General features: G+C 36.7%; 1 protein-coding gene and 1 pseudogene across 1 annotated transcript; both read left to right on the top strand.

Moving 5' to 3' along the window:
* The first annotated feature begins 8,939 nt into the window (after positions 1-8,939).
* Positions 8,940-11,543, top strand: LOC104217508 (exocyst complex component EXO70C1-like). The gene is made up of 2 exons (XM_009767783.2): positions 8,940-10,851; positions 11,063-11,543. Exons 1-2 carry the CDS (start codon positions 9,098-9,100, stop codon positions 11,097-11,099), a joined length of 1,791 nt encoding a protein of 596 aa, XP_009766085.1. The 5' UTR covers positions 8,940-9,097; the 3' UTR covers positions 11,100-11,543.
* Positions 11,544-18,383: 6,840 nt separating this feature from the next.
* On the top strand, positions 18,384-19,572 carry LOC138884303 (uncharacterized; annotated as a pseudogene).
* Positions 19,573-21,994: the final 2,422 nt, after the last annotated feature.

Here is a 21,994-nt window from a genome sequence, read left to right as displayed (position 1 = left end):
GTACTAAAGTATTCGCAAGAACTGTAGGTTATGATAATACTAAGCGCATCAGTCAACATTCGAGAACGAATATTTCAAAAGGGGGGAATTATGTTACACTCCATGGTTTTGTACGTGGAAGTACGCCATAAGTAAATTGATATAAGCTTGGAAATGAGATGTTACATACCACATTTTTGTACGTTAAAGTTTCGTCGTAAGCTAATAGGCGTAAGCTCAGGAATGAGATTATTTTAGATTATAAGTATTACGCTATTTCAAATAAGTGATAAATAAATTTGTAAAGGTGAGAGGGTAGGCTAAATTGAAGAAAATGAGTTTCGTCGAATTTTGATAATTTGAGATAAAATACGGTCTGAACTATAATATCCGGTATTTATGGACTAATCACATACAAGGTACTACATGACCATAATAGTAGGGTACATAAAGTGTGTTAAAAGTAAGTATTATTTTAAGTAATTTAAGATAATTCTTAATTATGTGGATAATTGGGTAATTATTCATTTTTAGTGGGAGATTAACCAATTAATTAAGCACATTGAGATAATCTTAGGCGGGGGGAGGGGGGAGGGTTATCACCCTTAACGCGGCAGCCCAAAGAAGTGACTATTAAGTCACATCTCAAGGTGACAATTTAGTGGCTTAGTCATCCTAAAGTGGGGCCCACAAGAACCAACAAATTTAAGAGACTGTTATCTCATCAAGGTGATGTTAAGCTTGCAAAAGTTTATGGATGAGCTTCAAAGTTACAGATGAAATCTCAAACTAAGGAGATTATATAAAATCTTCAACAAAATTTGCATTTTAGCATCTTAGTAATGTGATTTTCTTAAAACAAAATTCAAACAACATCTCGTAGCATCTTAGCAGCGTGAGATTTGGCAATTTTAAGGGAGTATGGTGCAATCTTTCGCAAAAATATCATACGGATTTTTTCCTACTTCGATCTGTCATTACATGTTTTGTTGCGTTTGACGGGTGTTGGAAGGATCGTTAAGAGAATCGGCTCAGGTATGTTAAGGCTATCCCTTCTTTCTTTTTGGCATGATCCAAGTGATACAAATGAAACGACCAAATGCACAACTTATATAAATGATTCTATTCATAGAAGTGCTAGAGATGCTTATATTCTTGATTCCCCATATGTCTTATTATTCTATCATCTGTTCATGGTTCTCAGATAATACGTAAGTTGATGAAGTTTATTTTATGATATTAATCAAAGACATAGTGGTCTTATGACGTTCTGAGAAATTTTATTGACGTACTTCACACGCATTGCATTCATTTATACATGTATATTGACCCATGACCAGATAGCATTATATACGTGTGTGTGTATATATATATATATATATATATATATATGGGATATAGAAAAATATTACGACGTTATATACTCACCACCACCTGATCAGGTGGTATACGTTGATGATTTTGCCCATAGTGGTTTTCATTCCTTACATACTCAGTACATTATTTGTACTGGCGTACCTTTTGCCTGGGGACATTGCATTTCATGCCCGCAGGTCCCGATAGACAGGTTGAGAGCCTCCAAGTAGGCTATCAGCTTAGTGGAAGGTTTTGGTGCGCTCTATTTTGCTCTGGAGTTGCTTATTTGGTCAGTATAATTAGGACATGTATTGATTGGTATAACAGAGCCCAGTCCTGACCTTTATGTTACTTATGTACTCTTAGAGGCTTGTAGATAGATGTCATACATACGGATACTTGTATGGCCTTGTCAACCTATGTTTTGAGGTTACAAATGAACATGTTGGCCTTATAGGACCGTATGTCACGTGTATAAGTTTCTATATCAGGTTGGGTCATTTTATGTCGAGTGTTTCCTCATATTTTATTCTTGTTGCCTCATACGGCCCTTCTGACCGACTTACTCATGATGATGTAATAAAAAAGATATGTTACGTTGGTACTCGATTGAGTAATGCACTGGGTGCTTGTCGCGGCCCTTCAATTTGGGTCGTAACATGATTGCAGATGCGATGCCGCAGGTACGGCTGGAGTGTCGTAGGTATGGAAGAGGCCTACCTTGGGGATTTTCATATAAGCAAGCTAGAGTTCCGCAGAAGCGATGTCGCTTCTGCGATGGTAGTTCCGCTGAAGAGGAGTTTGGACGCCAAGGGCAGGAACCGCAGGTGTAGATAGGATTCATAAATGCAACCTTGCAGGAGCGTGAGTAGGACCACCGATCAGAAGTGGGATTTTGGTCGCAGAAGTAGCTGGTCGGGATCCTTAGTGGGCTTCACAAGATGTGATAAAAAAAAATTTGTTGCAAAAGCGAAAGCGCAGGTGCACTTATTAGGGCCGCAGAATCAATATTGCTGGCAGTGTTTAAAGATCGATGGATTTAGTTGTTTTTCTCATTTTTGGGATTTTTAAAGTTTGGACTAGGGAGATTTTTGGAGGGGTTTCCACCTAAATTGAAGAGGTAAGTGACTTTTAATCACTTTTGTCCATAAATATTGAATACCTATTGACTATTTCACCTATTTCTCATGAATATAAGTTAGAATTTGGGGATTTTTTGACTATATTATTGGAGAGTGAAATTTGATGATTTGAGGGGCGATTTTGGGTAGGAATTGGATGATTACTGTATGGTTGGACTCGTAATTTAATGGGTGTCCGAAATTTGTGAATTTTTCAAGTTCCGAGAAACAGGCCCGGGGTTGGTTTTTATGGTTGCCTTTTTTATTTAGGTTAAAGATTTTAGCTTTACCATTTAGAATCAATATAGCTTTTATTGATAGTATTACATTATTTTGGCTAGACTCGGGCCTTACGGAGGTTGATACGTGTGGGAAGGGTATGTTAGGGGAGTAATTTGGCTTTCTTAAGGTAAGTATCTTATCGAAACTTTGTTGAGGCACTAGTTGCCGAATTATTTGTGATAGATACTTGCTATGGGTGCACACATGTGTGGGGTTTTGATCCCATGTGCTATCACAAGAGGGTATTTATCCATGCTCGGGTTGTGCTTAGGCTATGATATGCCTAGAATTGACTTTTAAGCTTCAAGCTATGATGTTTATTTATAACATTGTTGTGAACTATTTGAGCCATGTTTGAGGCTATATAGAGGTTTAATCCCTAAATGAAATCAATGAATGTTGTTCTATGATGAAATTTGTCGATTTGAGCTATGATAGCATACTTTGCACATGCCTACACTTAGCATGATATTTTTACCAGTCAAGGAGCATGAGACTTGTTAATTATTCATCACATACATGTATTCTTGTTTATTTCTCCTAATTGTGTTGTTGTGCCTGTAACCATGCCATGTGAATTATGTTGTTATTCATGTGACCATGCCAGGAGGATTGTGTTGTTATGTTCGTGACCATGCCGGGTGGATTGTACTGTTAAGCATGTAACCACACCGGGCAGATTATTATATTGAGCTTGTGACTACGTCGGGCTGGTAGCACGTTAAATTGGTCGTGCTTTTCGTATGGATATGGATCCATCCACTTAGGGTCACCCCTCTCGTGTTTCTCTCTTCATGGTGTACATGGGAATATTGAGGAAAGTTGATCAGTGGTTTGGTGTGGAATTCGAAATGTTGAGGAAATCTTGCGAGTGGTTGTTCCTATTTTGCATTTCATCTTTATTTGCAATTTTAGTGATTATTTACCTGATACTACTGCATATAATCTCAATATTCCAAACATTGACTAAGCATAGTATTTGACAAAGTGTAGACATACACACACAAATGATTCTTCCTATGCTTTATGACTAGATTTTATTATTGTTCTGTGCTAGTTAAAATGATGAATCTGTACAGGTTATAGCTAGCATCATTTATAATTCGTGCTTCTTTTACCTCGTCGAGGCTAGCTACAATACTTATTGAGTACATTAGGTCGATTGTACTTATACTGCTTCTACACTTCATCTGCAGATCCAAGTACACCTGGGCGAGGCGATTGCTAGATTGGTGCTAGTACCTTCGCGAAGACTTTGAGGTAGCTGCTATGACGTCCGCAAACCTTGATTCTCCTTCCTTTTATTTTCTTCAATATAATTCTACTATTCAAATAATTGTACTAGAGTTTGTTTTATGTTGAGATGTTGTAATGCTCATATACGCGTTGACACCAGGTGTTGGAATGGTGGTAATAGAGTTTCAGTTACCTTTATTAGATATTTATGAGATTTTCCATTGTTGAGGTTAATAAACCTATTTTATTCAAATGTTTACCTATTATGTTATTGTTGGCTTGCCTAGTAACTGTGTTAGACGCCATCACGATGGGTTTAGATTTTGGGTCGTAACAAGTTTGTATCATAGCACTAGATTACTTAGGTCTCCCGAGTTAGGAGCAAGTTTAGTAGAGTCTTGCGGATCAATAAGATATGTTTGTACTTATCTTCGAGAGGCTACCTAACCGTTAGGAAACATGACCTTCTTATATTCCTGTCATATGAATTTTTTCATTCCAAAATCTAAATTTGTATTCTTTTATTCTCTCATAGATGATGAGGACACATGCGACTGGATCAAGCGGACGACCACCAGCTAAGGTCGCGAAAGGTCGGGGCTGCAGTAGAAGCCGAGGTGCAACTCATATTACAGTTAGAGCAACAGCTGTGGAGCCACCAGTTGCTCCAGCTTAGGGCAAGTTATAAGATGTGGTCAAGACGGTGGAATAAACTCAAGCACCAGTTGTGTCCACGGTGATTCTAGACCATCAGGAGGTTTTGGCCAAGATTTTGACTATATGCAAGAGCCTTGCTCAGGAAATCTTGGTTCCAGATAGACCAGCCACTTCTCAGGCCGGGGGAGGTGCTTAGACTCCTGCCGCCTATACTCCACAACAGGTAACTCAGGGACTCCAGACACTAGGGGTACTACTAGCCCAGTCGGTTGCTGCTACTCCGGCCCAGGTTGGCCCTCATGTGAGTGATGAGGAGCAGAAGAGACTGGAGCGGTTTTGAAGGCTTAATCCTCCAAAGTTTAGTCGAACGGAGTCGGAGGATGCTCAGGATTTTATTGACCGGTGTTAGTGTATCCTTCGCACAGCGAGTATTATTGGTCACCATTAGGGTTTCATTTACTACTTTTCAGCTGACCGGGGAAACTAACGATGGTGGCAAACTTATGATTTGAGCAGGACAGCTGACGCAGCACCACTTACATGGCATGTGTTCTCAGTTCTCTTCTTAGTTAAGTTTGCCCCATAGACTCGCAGAGAGGAGTTGTGCAGGCAGTTTGTGCAGCTACGCCAGGAGGGTATGACAGTGACTCAGTATACGATGAGGTTTTCAATATTGGCTCACCACGTGGTATGGTTGGTTCCCACTGAGAGGGAAAGGATTTTGAGGTTCATTGATGGCCTTGACTATGGAATACGTTTCATCATGACTAGGGAGATTGTGATGGGTGCGAGGATTGGTGAGGTGGTTGATATTGCTAGATGCCAAGAGGTGGCTCGTAGACAAGACGTGAGCAGAGGAAGGCCAAGAGGCCTCATAGTTCAAGTGGTTTCAGTACTGCCTCATTTGGAGGGCTAACCCATCACAATAGGGATCGTTATCATTGGCCTGTTTAGGCAGCTTGCGATGTTCCTCATGGTTCTTCAGTTAGTCACAATCCTATAATGCACACCCGACTCAGTTATCATTCAGTGCATTGCCAGCAAATAGTTCTTACCATGCTTCATCTGCCCAGGTTTCCATAGACAGTTTTTTGGGTTATCAAGGTCAGTAGCCTGTTGAAGACTTGAGTCATCTCAAGAGAGATTGCCCTAGACTATCGAGTAGGGTTCCATAGTAGAGAATTTTGTCTATGATTCTAGCACCAGTTGCTACACCCCCCACACAGCCAGCTCGGAGTGGGGCCCAGTCAGCTCTAGGCCACCCTAGAGGGAGAGGTCGATCAGGTGGTGGTTAGGCCAGTTGCTATGCATATCTAGCCAGGCCAGATGCAGTTGCCTTTGATACTGTGATCAAAAGTATTGTTTCAGTGTGCCATAGAGATGTTTCCATATTATTTGACCCTGGTTTCACCTAATCATATGTATCATCGTACTTTGCTCATTATTTGGGTACGCCCTGTACTTCCTTAGTTACGCCTATTTATATATCTATGTCGGTGGGTGACTATATTATTGTAGACTGTGTGTATCGGTCATGTGGGGAAACTATTGAGAGATTGGAGATGAGAATTGTTCTCTTACTTCTTATTATTGTTGATTTTGATGTGATTCTAGGCATGGATTGGCTATCACCATGTCATGCTATTCTGGATTTCATGCTAAGATCGTGACATTGACAATGCCGGGGTTTCCAAAGGGTTGAGTGGAGGAGTTCTCTGGACTATGTTCCCAGTAGAGTGATTTTATATTTATCCATAAATATTGAATACCCATATTATTTCACCTATTTCTCATAAAACTAAGTTAGAATTTGGGAATTTTTGAACTATGTTATTGGATAGTGAAATTTGAAGATTTGAGGGGCGATTTGTGGTTGGAATTGGATGATTTTGGTATGGTTGGACTCGTAATTGAATGGGTGTTCGGAATTTATGAATTTCGTCAAATTCCGAGGTGCAAAACTGGGGTTGACGTTTTGATTTTGGTTAAAGATCTTATCTTTGTCATTTAGAATTGATTCTTATATCTTTTATTAATAGTATTAAGTTATTTGGGCTAGATTCTGGCCTTTCGGAGGTTACTACGCATAGGAAGGACTTGTTAGGGGAGTAATTTGTTTTGCTTGATGTAAGTATCTTATCTAAACTTGGCTGAGGCACTAGTTTCCTAATTATTTTGTGATAGCTATGTGTTATGGGTGTGCACATGTATGGGGTTTAGAGCCCAAGTGCTAATACCAGGGGTATTTATCCATGCTCGGGTTGTGCTTAGAATATGATATGCCTAGAATTGATTGATAAGCTTTAAACTATGTTGTTTCTTACATTCGTAAAATTGTTGTGAACTATTTGAGCCATGTTTGAGGCTACATAGACGTTTAATCCCTAAATGAACTTGATAAATGCTATTTTGTGATGAAATTTGACGATTCGAGCTACGATAGCACACTTTGTACATGCCTACTCATATTTTTTTTACCAGTCAAAGAACATGATATTTGTTAAATATTTATCACATACATTTATTCTTGTTTATTTCTCCTATGTGATATGATTGGACTGTGTGCATGTGACCACGCCGGGTGAATTGTGTTGTTGTGCATGTGACCACACCGGGAGAAATGTGTTATTATGCATGTGACCACGCCGAGCAGATTGTGTTGTTATACTTGTGACCATGCCAAGCGGATTGTACGGTTATGACTGTGACCCCAAAGGGCGGATTATTCACGCCAGGCTGGTTGCACATTGAATTGGCCGTGCTTGAGTGTGGATATAGTCCATCTCCCTAGGGTCACCGTCTCATGTTTATCACTTGATGGTGTACACGTGGATATTGAGGAAAGCTGATCAATAGTTTGGTGTAGATTGGAAAGGTTGAGGAAATATGGCTAGTGGTTGTTCGAATTTCATCACTACTTGCAATTTTCGTGATTACTTACCTAATTTAACTGCATATTATCTCTATATGCCGACCGAGCAAAGTATTTGAGAAATTGTACACACACACACTCAGATGCTTCTTCATGTGCTTTATGACTTGATTTCATTATTGTTCTGTATTTGTTAAAATGATGAAACTGTACAGGTTATAGCTAGCATCATTTATAATTTGTGCTTCTTTTACCTCGTCGAGGTTCGCTACAATACTTATGGAGTATATTAGGTCGGTTGTACTCGTAACATACTCTGCACTTTCTGTGCAGATCCGGATATATATGGACGCGGTGATTGCTTGATTGGTGCTAGTTCCTACTCGAAGACTTTGAGGTAGCTGCTATGACGCTCGTAGACCTTGATTCTCCTTCCTTTTATTTTCTTCAGTATTGTTATGCTATTCAGATAATTGTACTAGAGTTTGTCATATGTTGAGATGTTGTAGTGCTCATGTTCTCGTTGACACCAAATGTTGGGACGGTGGTAGTAGAGTTTCAGTTACTTATATTAGATATTTAGAGATTTTCTGTTATTGAGTTTAGTTATTAGGGACAAGGTAGGAGTGGCATCTATGGAAGACAAATTACGGGAATCGAGGCTGAGATGGTTCGGACATGTGAAGAGGAAAGAGATAGATGCTCCGGTAAGAAGGTGTGATAGGTTATCCATGGCGGGTCTGAGGAAAGAAACGGATAGGCCTAAGAAGTATTTGGGAGAGGTAGTTGGGCAGGACATGTCATTGCTCCAACTTACTGAGGATATGACCCACGATAGAAAGGTGTGGAGGTCGAGGATTAAAATTGTAGGTTGACACATAGTAGTGTGTTTCTTCTAGGCTTACCAGTTGTAATAGGACTATTTTTGTATTATCTTATTCATGGTTCTTTACTATTACATGACATGTCATTCGCGCCTGTTACCATAATACATTGTTGTTACTATTGTTTGCTACTTGTTGCTTGATCTTCTTTGTTCCTAGAACCGAAGGTCTATCGGAAACAGTCTCTTTATCTCTATAAGGTAGGGGCAATGTTTGCGTACACAATTTTCTCCCCAGACTCCATTTATGAAAATATATTGGGTTTGTTGTTATTGTTGCTGCTGCAATTGCTTGATAATAAAGAAAATCCAATTGGCGAATAGTGACACAAAGGCATTGGTAGTCAAACTGGTGCATAATAATTCAAACTGTTGACCACTAAATTATGATTGGGGCTTAACTGTAACTACAGGAGAGCTGGGAATAGTGGGAAGCCTTGCCGAAATCAAGTCATGGGGAGCACTAATAACCTTTATTAACCGAGTCAATAGTCTTCCTGTACCGACCATCTTCCGAAAATAAACCACCTTCCCTTAAACACGTAGTAATAGGAAAACAGAAAAAACATCTTCAATCTCAAACAAATTTCCTCTAACAAAATTCCATGAAAATGTCCCATTTTACTACTTGATTCATTTTTCCACAGTTGCATGCATACATTCTTCGGATCCCTTCTCTTTTGCTCCTCCATATCCGTTTAGAAAGAGCAAATGGAGAAGAAGAATAATGACAGTGGCTGTCCAGCATCAGATATTGATCCATTCAAAAATACCGTTTCCACATCTGATGAAAACTCGGAAGCCCCTGAAAATATTGAAACGTTCTCCAAAATCATAGAGTCCAGGATTGCAAAATATAATTCTGGTGAAATACCGACCAGATTGGGTAAGATGACAGAGGAAGAGTCATTTTTCCTTGAAGCCGTGATGCATTTATCAAAATTGACAAATGTCATCGCCAAATCATCTCCGTCAGGGTTAACGTTGTTGAATCGGACCAATTTGGTCTTGCAACGAGCCATGACTTTCATGGAAGAAGAATTCCGAACCTTATTAGAAGATTTCGGAGGTTGTTCCAATTCAAAAGTAGAAAAAAATTCGGATTATCCATCGTATCCACCCGAGGTCGTGACAAGAATGAATCGAATTGCCACTGCCATGATCTCAGCCGGGTTTGAAACAGAATGTTGTCAAGTATATTCAATTTCACGAAGAAACGCATTCTATGAGCAACTGAAAATGCTCGAATTCGAGAAGATAAACGGAGATGATGTGCAGAGAATGCCATGGGATTCTCTAGAAGGAGAAATCACCCAATGGATCATTGTTGCGAAGAGCTGCTCAAGCACTCTGTTTCCTGGCGAAAAGAGACTCGGGGAATCAGTTTTCTTCGATTCTCCAAAGATCTCTCAAAGCCTATTTAGCAACCTGGCACGTTCGATTGTAATTCAGATTCTTGACTTCGCTGAGGCGGTCTCCAGAACAAAACGTTCCGCCGAGAAACTTTTCAAATTTCTAGACATATACGAAGCCATTCGCGATCTAGTTTCTGCCATAAGTGAATCTTTCTCCAATGATGGTGAGCACGAACTGAAATCAGAGATCTTAGCCACGAGAGATAGGTTCGGGGAGGCAGCTGTCAACGTATTCTGTGATCTCGAAAGTTCCATCAAGAACGATGCAGCTAGAACGCCGGTCCCTGGTGGTGCAGTGCACCCGCTCACACGTTATGTCATGAACTATCTAAAATACGCCTGTGAATACAGAGACGCCCTTGAACATATTTTCCAAGAACACGCAAAGTTGGAGGCATATTCCTCCGCCACGACACTGGATGATCACGTTGAGAGCGAAAGCCCACACGATGATGTAGCTGCCACGACGCCGTTTTCATCACAGATCATGAAAATATTGGAACTGTTGGATTCAAATCTAGAAGCTAAGTCAAACTTATATAGAGACCCTTCTTTGCGTGACATATTCTTAATGAACAACGGCAGATACATCTTACAAAAGGCCAAAGGATCCACGGATGTCCGCCAAGTGATGGGCGACACATGGTGTCGAAGAAGATCAACGACCGTGAGGCAATACCATAAGAATTACCAAAGAGAAACATGGGGAAGAGTGTTACAAATACTAAGTCACGACGGGATGCAAGTGAGTGGGAAAGTGACAAAGCCAGTAGTGAAAGAGAGGTTCAAGAATTTCAGCACAATGCTTGACGAAATCCATCGTACGCAGAGCACTTGGGTGGTGAGCGACGAGCAGCTTCGGTCGGAGCTAAGAGTTTCTATATCGGCGGTGTTGATTCCGGCGTACAGGTCCTTCTTTGGGAGATTTAGGCAGTATTTAGACAATACAAAGCATGCAGAGAAGTATATAAAGTACCAGCCTGAAGAAATTGAAACGTTAATTGAGGGCCTTTTTGACGGCAATCCTACATCTATGGCACGGAGAAAGACGTAAGCTCATATAGTTGTGGTCTTCATACTCCTCGAATAATTATAACCTCATTATCAGATTTTTGTATGATATTTATTATTACTACTAGTTTCTTTAAATTCGTTTAAGTTTTCTATTTCTAATCTTTCGATGCTACATTTAAATGAATCAACATCATGCAGAAATTTTTGTTGCACTTACGAGTACTTGTGCTTGTCTTAAAATCTATAGGGGTTCCGACAATATTTGTGTATCGGGAAAAAACTGAGTCTGAATATTGAAGATGACGTATCATGACACGTGGACTGGTCAAAGGTCAAAACGCAATAAATAGCCAAGAGGCACGGGAGACAACAGATAGGAGGAAGAAAATAACATAGGTGTGGACCGTTACTCAAATAGGTACGAGTCTCGTATCTATTCGAGTCATTTAAAGACCGAAGATCGGAAGAAGTTGAAGATACGAATCTGATGACGTAAAAGAGTCTAAATACAGAATTAAATATCAAATACGTTAGAATATTTGAATTAAATAGAAATGATTGTGTAACGTTTCTTTTAATGTCATTTATTGCTCATAATTGCCTCATTAAGACAAAGGCATTACATCTTCTCCTAGAATCAACTATAAAAGGAGAAGGACTCAACATCTGTAGAGACACGAAATATTATCGAGATTACACTGAAATACAAAACTACTTATTCTCAGAAATCTTCTATTATTCTCCTGATTATCAGTAACCCGAATTTCTCTTTATTTCTAGCTTTGACCAAAGACTCAGATTTTTGGTTAAACAAATTGGTTCCGTTACCGAAAAACTGATAATCTTTTCGTTTAAGCTACATTCTATCCGTTGTCATCATCATGTCAAACAACAATAACAATAACAACAATAACAGTGAAAACACCTTAGGAAACCATGAAAATCAAATCCATCAAATTCAAGGAGATTTACAGAACATTGACGTGGTTCCCTCCACCCAAAATTCACCACGTCAATCTCACGAAGGCACTCCTGCTCCTGAATCTTGTGCTGATCAACAAGAGCAATCTGAACATTTTAAAGGGGCAGATGAAGCTTTACAAAAAGTAATTGATGCACGGGTTAGCAAAGCTCTTCAGGATCTAGTTAGTCGATTACCTGTTGCACCACCCACACCTACACCTAATAATATTACATTGGAGAATCTTCGTTCTGGCCTTGTTAATTTTGGAGGAACCCCCAGTGAACCATAGGAAGGAGAACCAGGTAATTCAAATAATTCTCATTTGCAAAATTTAATACTAACTTTGCAGAAACAGCTTAAGGAACAGAATGAGCGCATCGAGGAAATCCCTGGAGTTACCCCGGTAATCAAAGGAGTGGATGTGGATAAACACTCACAACAACCTTGGAAACCAAGTGCTGATCCCCTTCCAATCCTTAAAAAGTTCAAAATGCCTGACATCTCGAAATATGATGGCACAACAGACCCACGTGATCACGTAACTGCATTTACTACAGGTGTAAAAGGCAACGACTTGACCAAGCAAGAAATTGAATCAATGTTGGTCAAGAAATTTGGAGAAACACTCACCAAGGGTGCATTAACCTGGTATTCTCTTTTACCTGAAAATTCTGTAAACTCTTTTGCTGAGCTTGCAGATTCTTTTATTAAAGCACACTCAGGAGCTCAAAAGGTTGAAAAAAGAATGGAAGACATTTTCAAAGTTAAACAAGGGGACACAGAGTTGCTTAGAGATTTTGTTTATAGATTCCAACGTCAGAGGATGACTTTGCCTCGTGTACCTGATAACTGGGTTGCAATAGCTTTTGCAAGCAACTTAAATGACAAAAGTTCAGAAGCCACGAGAAGACTTAGAGAAAGCCTTCGAGAGTTCCCTGCAACCACGTGGAATGACATTTATAACAGGTATAGTACGAAGTTGCGAATTGAGGAAGATACCGTACTTCAGTTTCATCATGAAGAAAGGAGCAAATCCAGGAGATGAGAAACAGAAAAAAGATCAGGTAAAAACAGGTACGATCCATACATGGGTCCTGCAGGGAATGACTCACGGTCAAAGTAGGATAGTCAACGATATGATCAAAAATTGAGGAACAAGGAATCTGGTTCTTCATTAAGGTTCAGACATGACCGAAACAAACAAGAGTCACGAGATGATGATAGAAGTTTAAAGGCAAGGTTCGGTGGATATAACTTTAATGTCACTACCTCCGAGCTCGTAGCTGTTTTGAGGAGCATGGGAGATAAGGTACGATGGCCAAAAGAGATGCAGTCAAATCCAAATAGGCGCAATCCAGACCATTGGTGCGAATTCTACAATGATCACGGGCATAAAACTTTAGAATGTAGATTCTTACAAAGTGAAGTGGATCATCTATTGAAACAAGGGTATCTAACTGTGTTATTTAGTGAGAAAGGTAAGCAAGCCTATATGAAAAATAGACAAGAGCCACCAAAGCCTCCTTCACCCAAGAGAATCGGGAACGTTATAAGTGGTGGAGAAGATATTCACGGTGTAACATATACAGCTTTCAACAAGGTTTCTAAAGTAATGATAACACACGGGAAATGATTACGGCAGGTTATAGAAAATGAAAGTATTTCTTTCGATGATGCAGATATCGAAGGAGTAATGACACCACATAACGACGCACTGGTAATATCTTTACTTGTACATGATACTAATGTAAAACGAGTTTTGATTGATCCAGGAAGTTCCGTAAATATTATACTATTAAGGGTATTACGTGAAATACAAGCTGAAGACAAAATGATACCTAAGGCGCATACCTTGTCCGGGTTCGACAATTTAAGTGTGGTAACAAAAGGAGAGGTAATTCTAACAATTTGTGCTGCAGGTGTTGTTAAAAAAACTAAATTTCAGGTAGTAGATATGGAAATAGCTTACAATATGATCATAGGGAGACCTTGGATCCATGATATGGATGTTGTCCCATCAACTCTACATCAAGTTATTAAATTCCCATCACCGTGGGGAATTTGCCAAATTCGTGGGGATCAGCAGACAGCCAGAAGTATCAACGCTGTAATAGATACGAGGACCGTGAATAAAGAGAAATAGCAATTACAGGTAACAGTTAAAGGTATCAAGGATCAAACCTCAACTGAACAAGAAAAGACAGATTTAGACTCGAGACCTGATACAATTCAAGAACCTGAAGAGAATGAAAATTTCAAAACAACAATTGAAGAGCTCGAGGCTGTGATATTATTTGAGCAGTGGCCTGAACGGAAGGTTTATGTTGGAGCCAATCTAAGCTCAGACATGCGAGGTATGTTGACTGAATTTTTAAAAGGTAACGTGGACTGTTTTGCTTGGTCCTATGCTGATATGACAGGGATACCACCGGATGTGATGACTCACAAACTAAATGAAGACCCATCTTTCACACCAGTAAAGCAAAAGAAAATAAAGCAAGGTGCTTTCAAAAATCAGGTGATTCAAGATGAGGTCCAAAAGCTATTGAAAATTGGGTCAATCCGCGAGGTAAAGTATCCTAATTGGTTAGCAAACACAGTTGTTGTACCTAAGAAAAATGGTAAGTGACGGGTTTGCGTGGATTATACAGATCTTAACAAAGCCTGCGCAAAAGATTCTTTCCCTTTACCGCATATAGATCAGTTAATTGATGCAACTGCAGGGCATGAACTTTTGATTTTTTTAGATGCATATTCAGGGTACAACCAAATTAAAATGGACCCTAGTGATAAAGAAAAAACATCTTTCATCACAGACAGGGGGACTTACTGTTATAAAGTAATGCCATTTGGTCTCAAATATGCTGGAGCAACCTATCAAAGGTTGGTCACCAAAATGTTCCAAGAACATTTAGGAAAAACCATGGAGGTATATATAGACGATATGCTCGTCAAAACCAAGCATTCTCATGATCATATTTCTCATTTATCTGTTACATTTGAAATTTTACGAAAATTTAATATGAAACTCAATCCAGAAAAATGTGCATTTGGGGTTGCCTCAGGCAAATTTTTGGGTTTTCTCGTTTCTAACCGTGGTATTAAGGTAAATCCTTCTCAGATCAAAGCAATAGAGGAGATCCCTGATATCCTTACGAGTAAAAAAGAAGTCCAAAGGCTAACGGGAAGAATTGCAGCTTTGGGGAGATTTATTCCCAAATCTTCAGAAAAATGTTTTAATTTTTTCTCCGCACTCAAAAAGCAAGATCATTTTGAATGTAACGAAGATTTCCAAAAAGCCCTTAGAAATTTAAAAGCTTACTTGTCAAATCCACCACTATTGGCAAAACCAAAAGAAGGAGAAAAGCTACTCATTTATTTGGTCGTGTCAGAAGTTGCGGTAAGTGTTGTTTTAGTCCGTGAGGACCAAGGTAAACAATCTCCTATCTATTATGTAAGCAAGTCTTTATTAGATGCTGAAACACGATATCCACAACTAGAAAAATTAGCATTAACTTTGATCATGGCATCTAGAAAATTAAGACCTTATTTTCAATGTCATCCCATTGTTGTAGTTACTGCTTTTCCATTACGAAATATTTTGCATAAATATGAATTGTCAGGGAGGTTAGCAAAATGGGCTATAGAATTAAGTGAATATGAAATCATTTATCAACCTAGGACTGTTATAAAATCTCAAGTATTAGCCGATTTCGTAGTTGATTTTAGCCAAGGGATGCATTTAGAAGCAGAAAAGAATTACAAGTTTTTAATGGTGCAAACCCGGGGGTTTGGATTTTATTCATTGATGGTTCGTCTAATGTAAAAGGAGCAGGCCTAGGGATAGTTCTCGTACCACCTACGGGTGAAACTATTAGACAGGCTATAAAATGTCATTCTATAACTAACAATGAAGTAGAGTATGAGGCTGTAATTGCAGGTCTAGAATTGGCACGAGAACTCGGCATAACACAGATTATAATCAAGAGTGATTCTCAACTCGTGGTCAATCAAATACTGGGGACTTATACAGCCAGGGAGACACGAATGCAAGAATATCTCGAAAAGGTACGGGAACTAATAAAGCAATTCCAAACTTGGAAGGTAATGCAGATCCCAAGAGATGAGAATGTGGAGGCAGATGCTTTAGCTAATCTCGCATCTGCAGTAGACGTAGCAAACGACGCAAATGCTTCAATCGTGCATTTATTTCATTCCGTTCTCGAACCTGATAAGAACGAGGTAAATTTTAATCATTTAACATGGGATTGGAGAAACGAAATTATTGCTTTTTTACAGCGCAGAACCGTGCCTGCTGACAAAAGAAAAGCTTATGCACATCGCAAAAAAGCTGCTCGTTACTGTTTACATCAAGGAAATCTTTATCGAAAGATGTTCGATGGGCCAATAGCAAGGTGTCTCGGACCTTCCCAAACAGAATATGTGATGAGGGAAGTACATGAAGGACATTGTGGAAATCACGCAGGAGGAAGGTCGCTGGTAAAAACACTGATTCGAACAGGGTATTATTGGCCTAAAATGGAAGAAGAAGCAAACGGTTTCGTGTCCAAGTGTGATAAACGTCAAAGATACTGCAATAATATGCATAGACCAGCTGAGTTATTGCACCCTGTTATAGCCCCGTGGCCCTTTATGAAATGGGGAATGGATATCGTAGGTCCATTGCCACAAACAAAAGGTCAGGTGAAATTTCTACTTGTACTTACAGATTATTTCACTAAATGGGTAGAAGCATGAGCATTTAAACAGGTACGAGAGAAGGAAGTTAAAGACATCATTTGGAGAAATATAATATGCCGTTTTGGAGCACCAAAGGAAATCGTGTGTGACAACGGTCTACAATTCATAGGAGCTCAAATCACTGAATTTTTTCAAAGTTGGAAAATTAAAAGGATAACATCTACACCATACCATCCAGTGGGTAATGGACAAGCGGAATCCACAAACAAGGTCATTATCAACAACATGAAGAAAAGGTTATAGGATTCAAAAGGTAATTGGCCTGAGGTATTACCTGGAGTATTATGGGCTTATCGTACAACAAAAAAAACAAGCACGGGAGAAAAACCATTTTCAATGGTTTATGGTGTAGAGGCCTTAATTCCAGTTGAAATAGGAGAACCGAGCACATGGTACGTTCAAGCAACGGAGGAATCAAATGATGAAGAGATGCGGGTGAACCTTGATTTGCTCGAAGGAAGAAGAGAAGCTGCATTAAAAAGGATGGCAGCACAAAAGCAAGTAATTGAACGGTATTATAACAGGAAAGCACGCCTCAGATTCTTTAAAATTGGGGACTTCGTGCTTAAAAAGGTGTTCCAATCTACAAAAGCTGCTAATTCAGGAAAGCTAAGTCCAACATGGGAAGGACCCTACAGAGTTCGTGACATTGCGGAAAAAGGAGCATACGAGTTGGAGACAATGGATGGTAAGGTTCTACCCTCGCATTGGAATGCTGTCCACCTAAAGAGATATTATTTCTTAGAAAGCACCTACGATCAGGTATCGCTATATTAGAATTTTTCTTTGAATTGTTAAAATTTTACTAACGATTTTAGATTCTAGGCAAAAACCCTAACTCGTGTCAAATGATGAGTCACGACCTGCACGACAAAATGGAATATTCTAAAATTCCCAGCCTAGGGTTACAAATTAATCTGATGGAAATACACACGGGTTAGGCAGTCTTCATCTTTAATCGTACCTCCGAGTCCCGTATGTTTTTCTGTTTTCAGAAAAAGGACCAAATTGTGAGAAACAAACAAGTGCTCGAGGCTTCATACTTCAGCGCTCAAACACTTGGGTGACTGCATATTGTACACAAATACGTGCGGTAAGACGGAGATGTAAATCGAAACAAGTGTCGAGCAGAAGTTACGGAACCTCAGCATTCATCATTGTGTTCTTTCATATCAAAATAAAGGAAGATGCAAAACATTCATCATAGTGTTCTTTCCCATGAGAACAACGGAATAACCTCTCAAACCCTTCCTAATACATTAAGATAGGGTCATGATTATGTATTGAAACAGGTTATAAGGAAAAACATTGTTGAATAGTATTTACTATATAAAAATCTATTACAAGAAAAACAGTTACGAGAAAGTTATAGATTTATCTCAATACATGTAATATTCAAAAGCTTGTCCAAGTTCATGAATAAAAACTTGTCAAATTTGTTTCAAACAAAACATGTGTGTTCCTATTTCTTTCATCGTATTATAACACCATTATGAAGTTGAGACGTCTTCTTCATTAAGTGTCGATATATAAAAGGGCCCTCTTTTATAAACCTCATGTTAATAAGTCATAAGAAGAATCATAAAGCATTTTCAAAGGATAAAAAATATATTAAGAAACAAATCATGAAAAATAACACTAACATTAATAGTACAAACCCGCAAAACAGTGAAACAATCAAAATAACTAAGAAATCGCAGAAAATTAGAAAGAAACTAAAAAAACTATGCATAGAATATGAATACTTAAGTATCACAAAAATAAACAAAGCTAGGCTGTCTAAATTAATAGATATAATATCTAAAACAGAATATAAATATGTTTGTTATCTAAAAGATAAAAGATGAATAAAGAAGAATTCGCATTAGAAGAAAAAACATATGAGAATACAGAAGGATTAAAAATAACAATAATATTTTCCAACTTAGGAAGAACATATAAAAAAATAGGAAATAACCTAAACTTAATGTTAGAAAAAGAAACTGTAAAACTAGAGGATAGTTTAACCGCCATGGTTAGAATAACAAAAGAAAACGAAGAAATAGATAGAAAACGAGAGATTAAAGAAATACAACAGCAAGCTAAAGAAAAAATACAACAGATAGAGGAAGTAAAAAACACTAAAATAACAGAATTAGAAAAAGAATTAGAGATGCTAAAACAGATGTATGCAAATAAACTAAAAGAAAAGGAAAAACGTAAAGAAGAAGAAGAAGAACTAAAACTAACAAATGAGATAGAAAGATTCAAATTACAGTTAGAAGAAGTACAGGAGAGTCCATCAAAAATAAGTATAAACGAAATAAATGACCAAAGTGATAAAGACACAGAACTAGGAGAAAACTATTCAGAAACAAGTGAAACATACACAGAACTTATAGAAAAAATAGAAAAGATAAAAATAAACCCAGAAATAAATACAGGAGATATGAACGAAGATAAACCAAGCATATCAGGAATAAAAAATCCAAAACAATTAAACCCAACCTATTACAGAGTAAGTTATGATGCATATGATAGAAACAAAACATTATGGGATAAAAGGTTAAATAAGAAATGGGCACCAAGACAGATAACTGAACAATATAATTTTTTAGATCTAGATTGTGTAGCAGATATAAATAAAACAATACAATTATGGATAGGATATATCTCAAAACAACTAATAGATAATAAAATAACAATAGCGGAAACACCAGGATATATAGAAAGAACATTAATAGGAACTGTAAAATTATGGTTACAAAATTTATCAAGTGAAAGCTTAGACACATTAAGGAGTAATAAAAAACTTGACGGTACAACTACAACAACAGTTACAGATATATTAAATAAATATGAAATAGCAATAAGAAATGAATTTAGTAGTATGACAACAGAAGTAGAAGAACAAAATAAAGAAAAAATTACAAATAGAAATTTAATGACAAAATTAGCAATATGTAATATGTGTTATATAGATGAATATACTTGTGCATTTAGAGACTATTATTATAAAGGAACATATAGTCCAGATGAAAGTAAAGAGATAAGAAAATTATATTTTACAAAATTACCAGAACCCTTTAGCTCAAAAATAATAAAAAATTGGAACGAAGCAGGACTAGCAGATACATTAGGAGCAAGGATAAAATTTCTACAAAACTGGTTTATAGAATTATGTGAAAAATATAAAGAAAACATGAAAATGGAAAAAATATTAGTAAAAAATTTGGCATGTTGCAAAAGTAGAATAGCACCCCAATTTGGATGCACAGATAAATATTACAAAAAAGAAGGAAAGAAAAAGAAATTTAAATCAAAATATTCAAAATATAAATATAGGAAACCAAGAAGAAGATATTATGTAAAAAATTATAAACATAAAAAACCATATAGGAAAAAGAAAAAACTAACAGAATGTAGATGAACAATCTTCAGAACAAAAAATAATATTTGACGCTAATATATTTGAACAAATAAAAGGAAAAGAATTGGATCTAAGTATAGACAAAATATTAGAAGTACCAACAATAAAGAATTGGTTTAAAAGACAAAAAGAAGAATACTATGTAGTAAGCCAAAGAGAACATATAATAGATTGTAAATACATCAAAGGTAAAGCACAAATACCAATTTTAAATAAAAGACTACTAAATAAAGAAATACAAGATATAAAAGCAAAAAATCCAATAAAATATGTACACTTAGGAGGAACGGAGATCCTAATAAAAGCATGTTTTAGGGAAGGAATAGATACCCCTATAGAAATATACTTGGCAGATGATAGGATTGTACAACCTATAGAAAAGAGTATAATAAGTGCTGTAAGAGGTAACTTAATATACCAAAAATTTAAATTTATAGTAAGTGCTAACTATTCAGTAGCAGTAGATGATAAAAATATAGATAAATCATTAGTATTATACTGGAAAATGTCTGGAATAGAATTAGCACCAGGAAGTAAAATATTCACAGCAAGATGTAAAAATCTATATGTCTTAACAACAAAACATAAGATAACAGCTAAAAATAAAATAAATAAAATAAAAATAGAAAATCCATTCGAAAGAATAGTATCAGTTATAGACAACAATGATTACAGTTATACAGAAATAGACATGGATGAAGATTTAGAAATAGTAAAAGAAAGATTAAGCACATCAAAACGAATAAATAATGAAATGCCAGAAACATCATCAAGAAGTACATCAAGAAGTACATCAAAAAGAATAAATTATACCACTCCACAAAAATTAATAGAACAAAAAATAGAAGAAATAAACCCACATCATTATTATATAACAGGAATAATGGACCAAAGAAAATATTTAATACTAATAAATACAGGGCAGGAAGAGAATTATGTTATAAGAGAACTAATACCAGAACAAGAGATAGTAACAATAGAACAACAAAATTCAGAACTACCAAAAGCGTTAAGAAAAAACGAAGAAACAACTGAAAAAGAATTAATTATTGGAGGAATACCAATATTAATAAATTTTAAAATATATCAAGGAGATAAAAATATTACACTAGGGATAAAATGGTTAGAAAAAGTCAAACCATATAAATTAGAAGATAGGCAATTAACAATAAGTTATGAAAATAAGAAAATAATAATAAAAAGAACTTTGATATAATGCCAAAGATATACATACTTGCCAAAATAATAGTAGAAGGATATTATAATAGATATTATACACCTATGGTGGATACAGGAGCAGAAGCTAATATGTGTAGACATAATTGTTTACCAGAAAGTAAATGGGAAAAGCTAAAAACCCCCATAGTAGTAACAGGATTTAATAATGAAGGAAGTATGATAACATATAAAGCAAGAAATATAAAAATACAAATATGGGATAAAATATTAACCATAGAAGAAATATATAGTTACGAATTCACAAATAAAGATATATTATTAGGAATGCCATTTTTAGATAAATTATACCCACATATTATAACAAAAACACATTGGTGGTTTACTACCCCGTGTAAACAAAAATTAGGAGCAAAAAGAGTAAATAATAAAGTAAGAAAAACAACACCCTGGATTAAAGGAAGTGAAAAGATTACCCAAAAATTAGAAAATGTAATACAAAGTAACCATAATATAGAGATAATCATTTTCTCAATAAATAAGATAAAACCACTACAAGATAAACTAGAATTACTATATAATGATAATCCACTCCAAGGATGGGAAAAACATCAAACAAAAATAAAGATTGAACTAATAGATGAAAATAGCATAATAACACAAAAACCTTTAAAATACAATTTTAATGATTTAACAGAATTTAAAATGCATATAAAAGAATTATTAGATAATAACTACATACAAGAAAGTAATAGTAAACATACTAGCCCAGCATTTATAGTAAATAAGCATAGTGAACAAAAAAGAGGAAAAAGTCGTATGGTTATAGATTATAGAAATTTAAATGCAAAAACAAAAACATATAATTA

Source organism: Nicotiana sylvestris, chromosome 12 (genome assembly GCF_000393655.2).
Source record: "Nicotiana sylvestris chromosome 12, ASM39365v2, whole genome shotgun sequence".
Taxonomy (NCBI): domain Eukaryota; kingdom Viridiplantae; phylum Streptophyta; class Magnoliopsida; order Solanales; family Solanaceae; genus Nicotiana; species Nicotiana sylvestris.
Note: the sequence above shows the minus strand (reverse complement) of the source record. Positions and strands in the feature narration are given on the sequence as shown.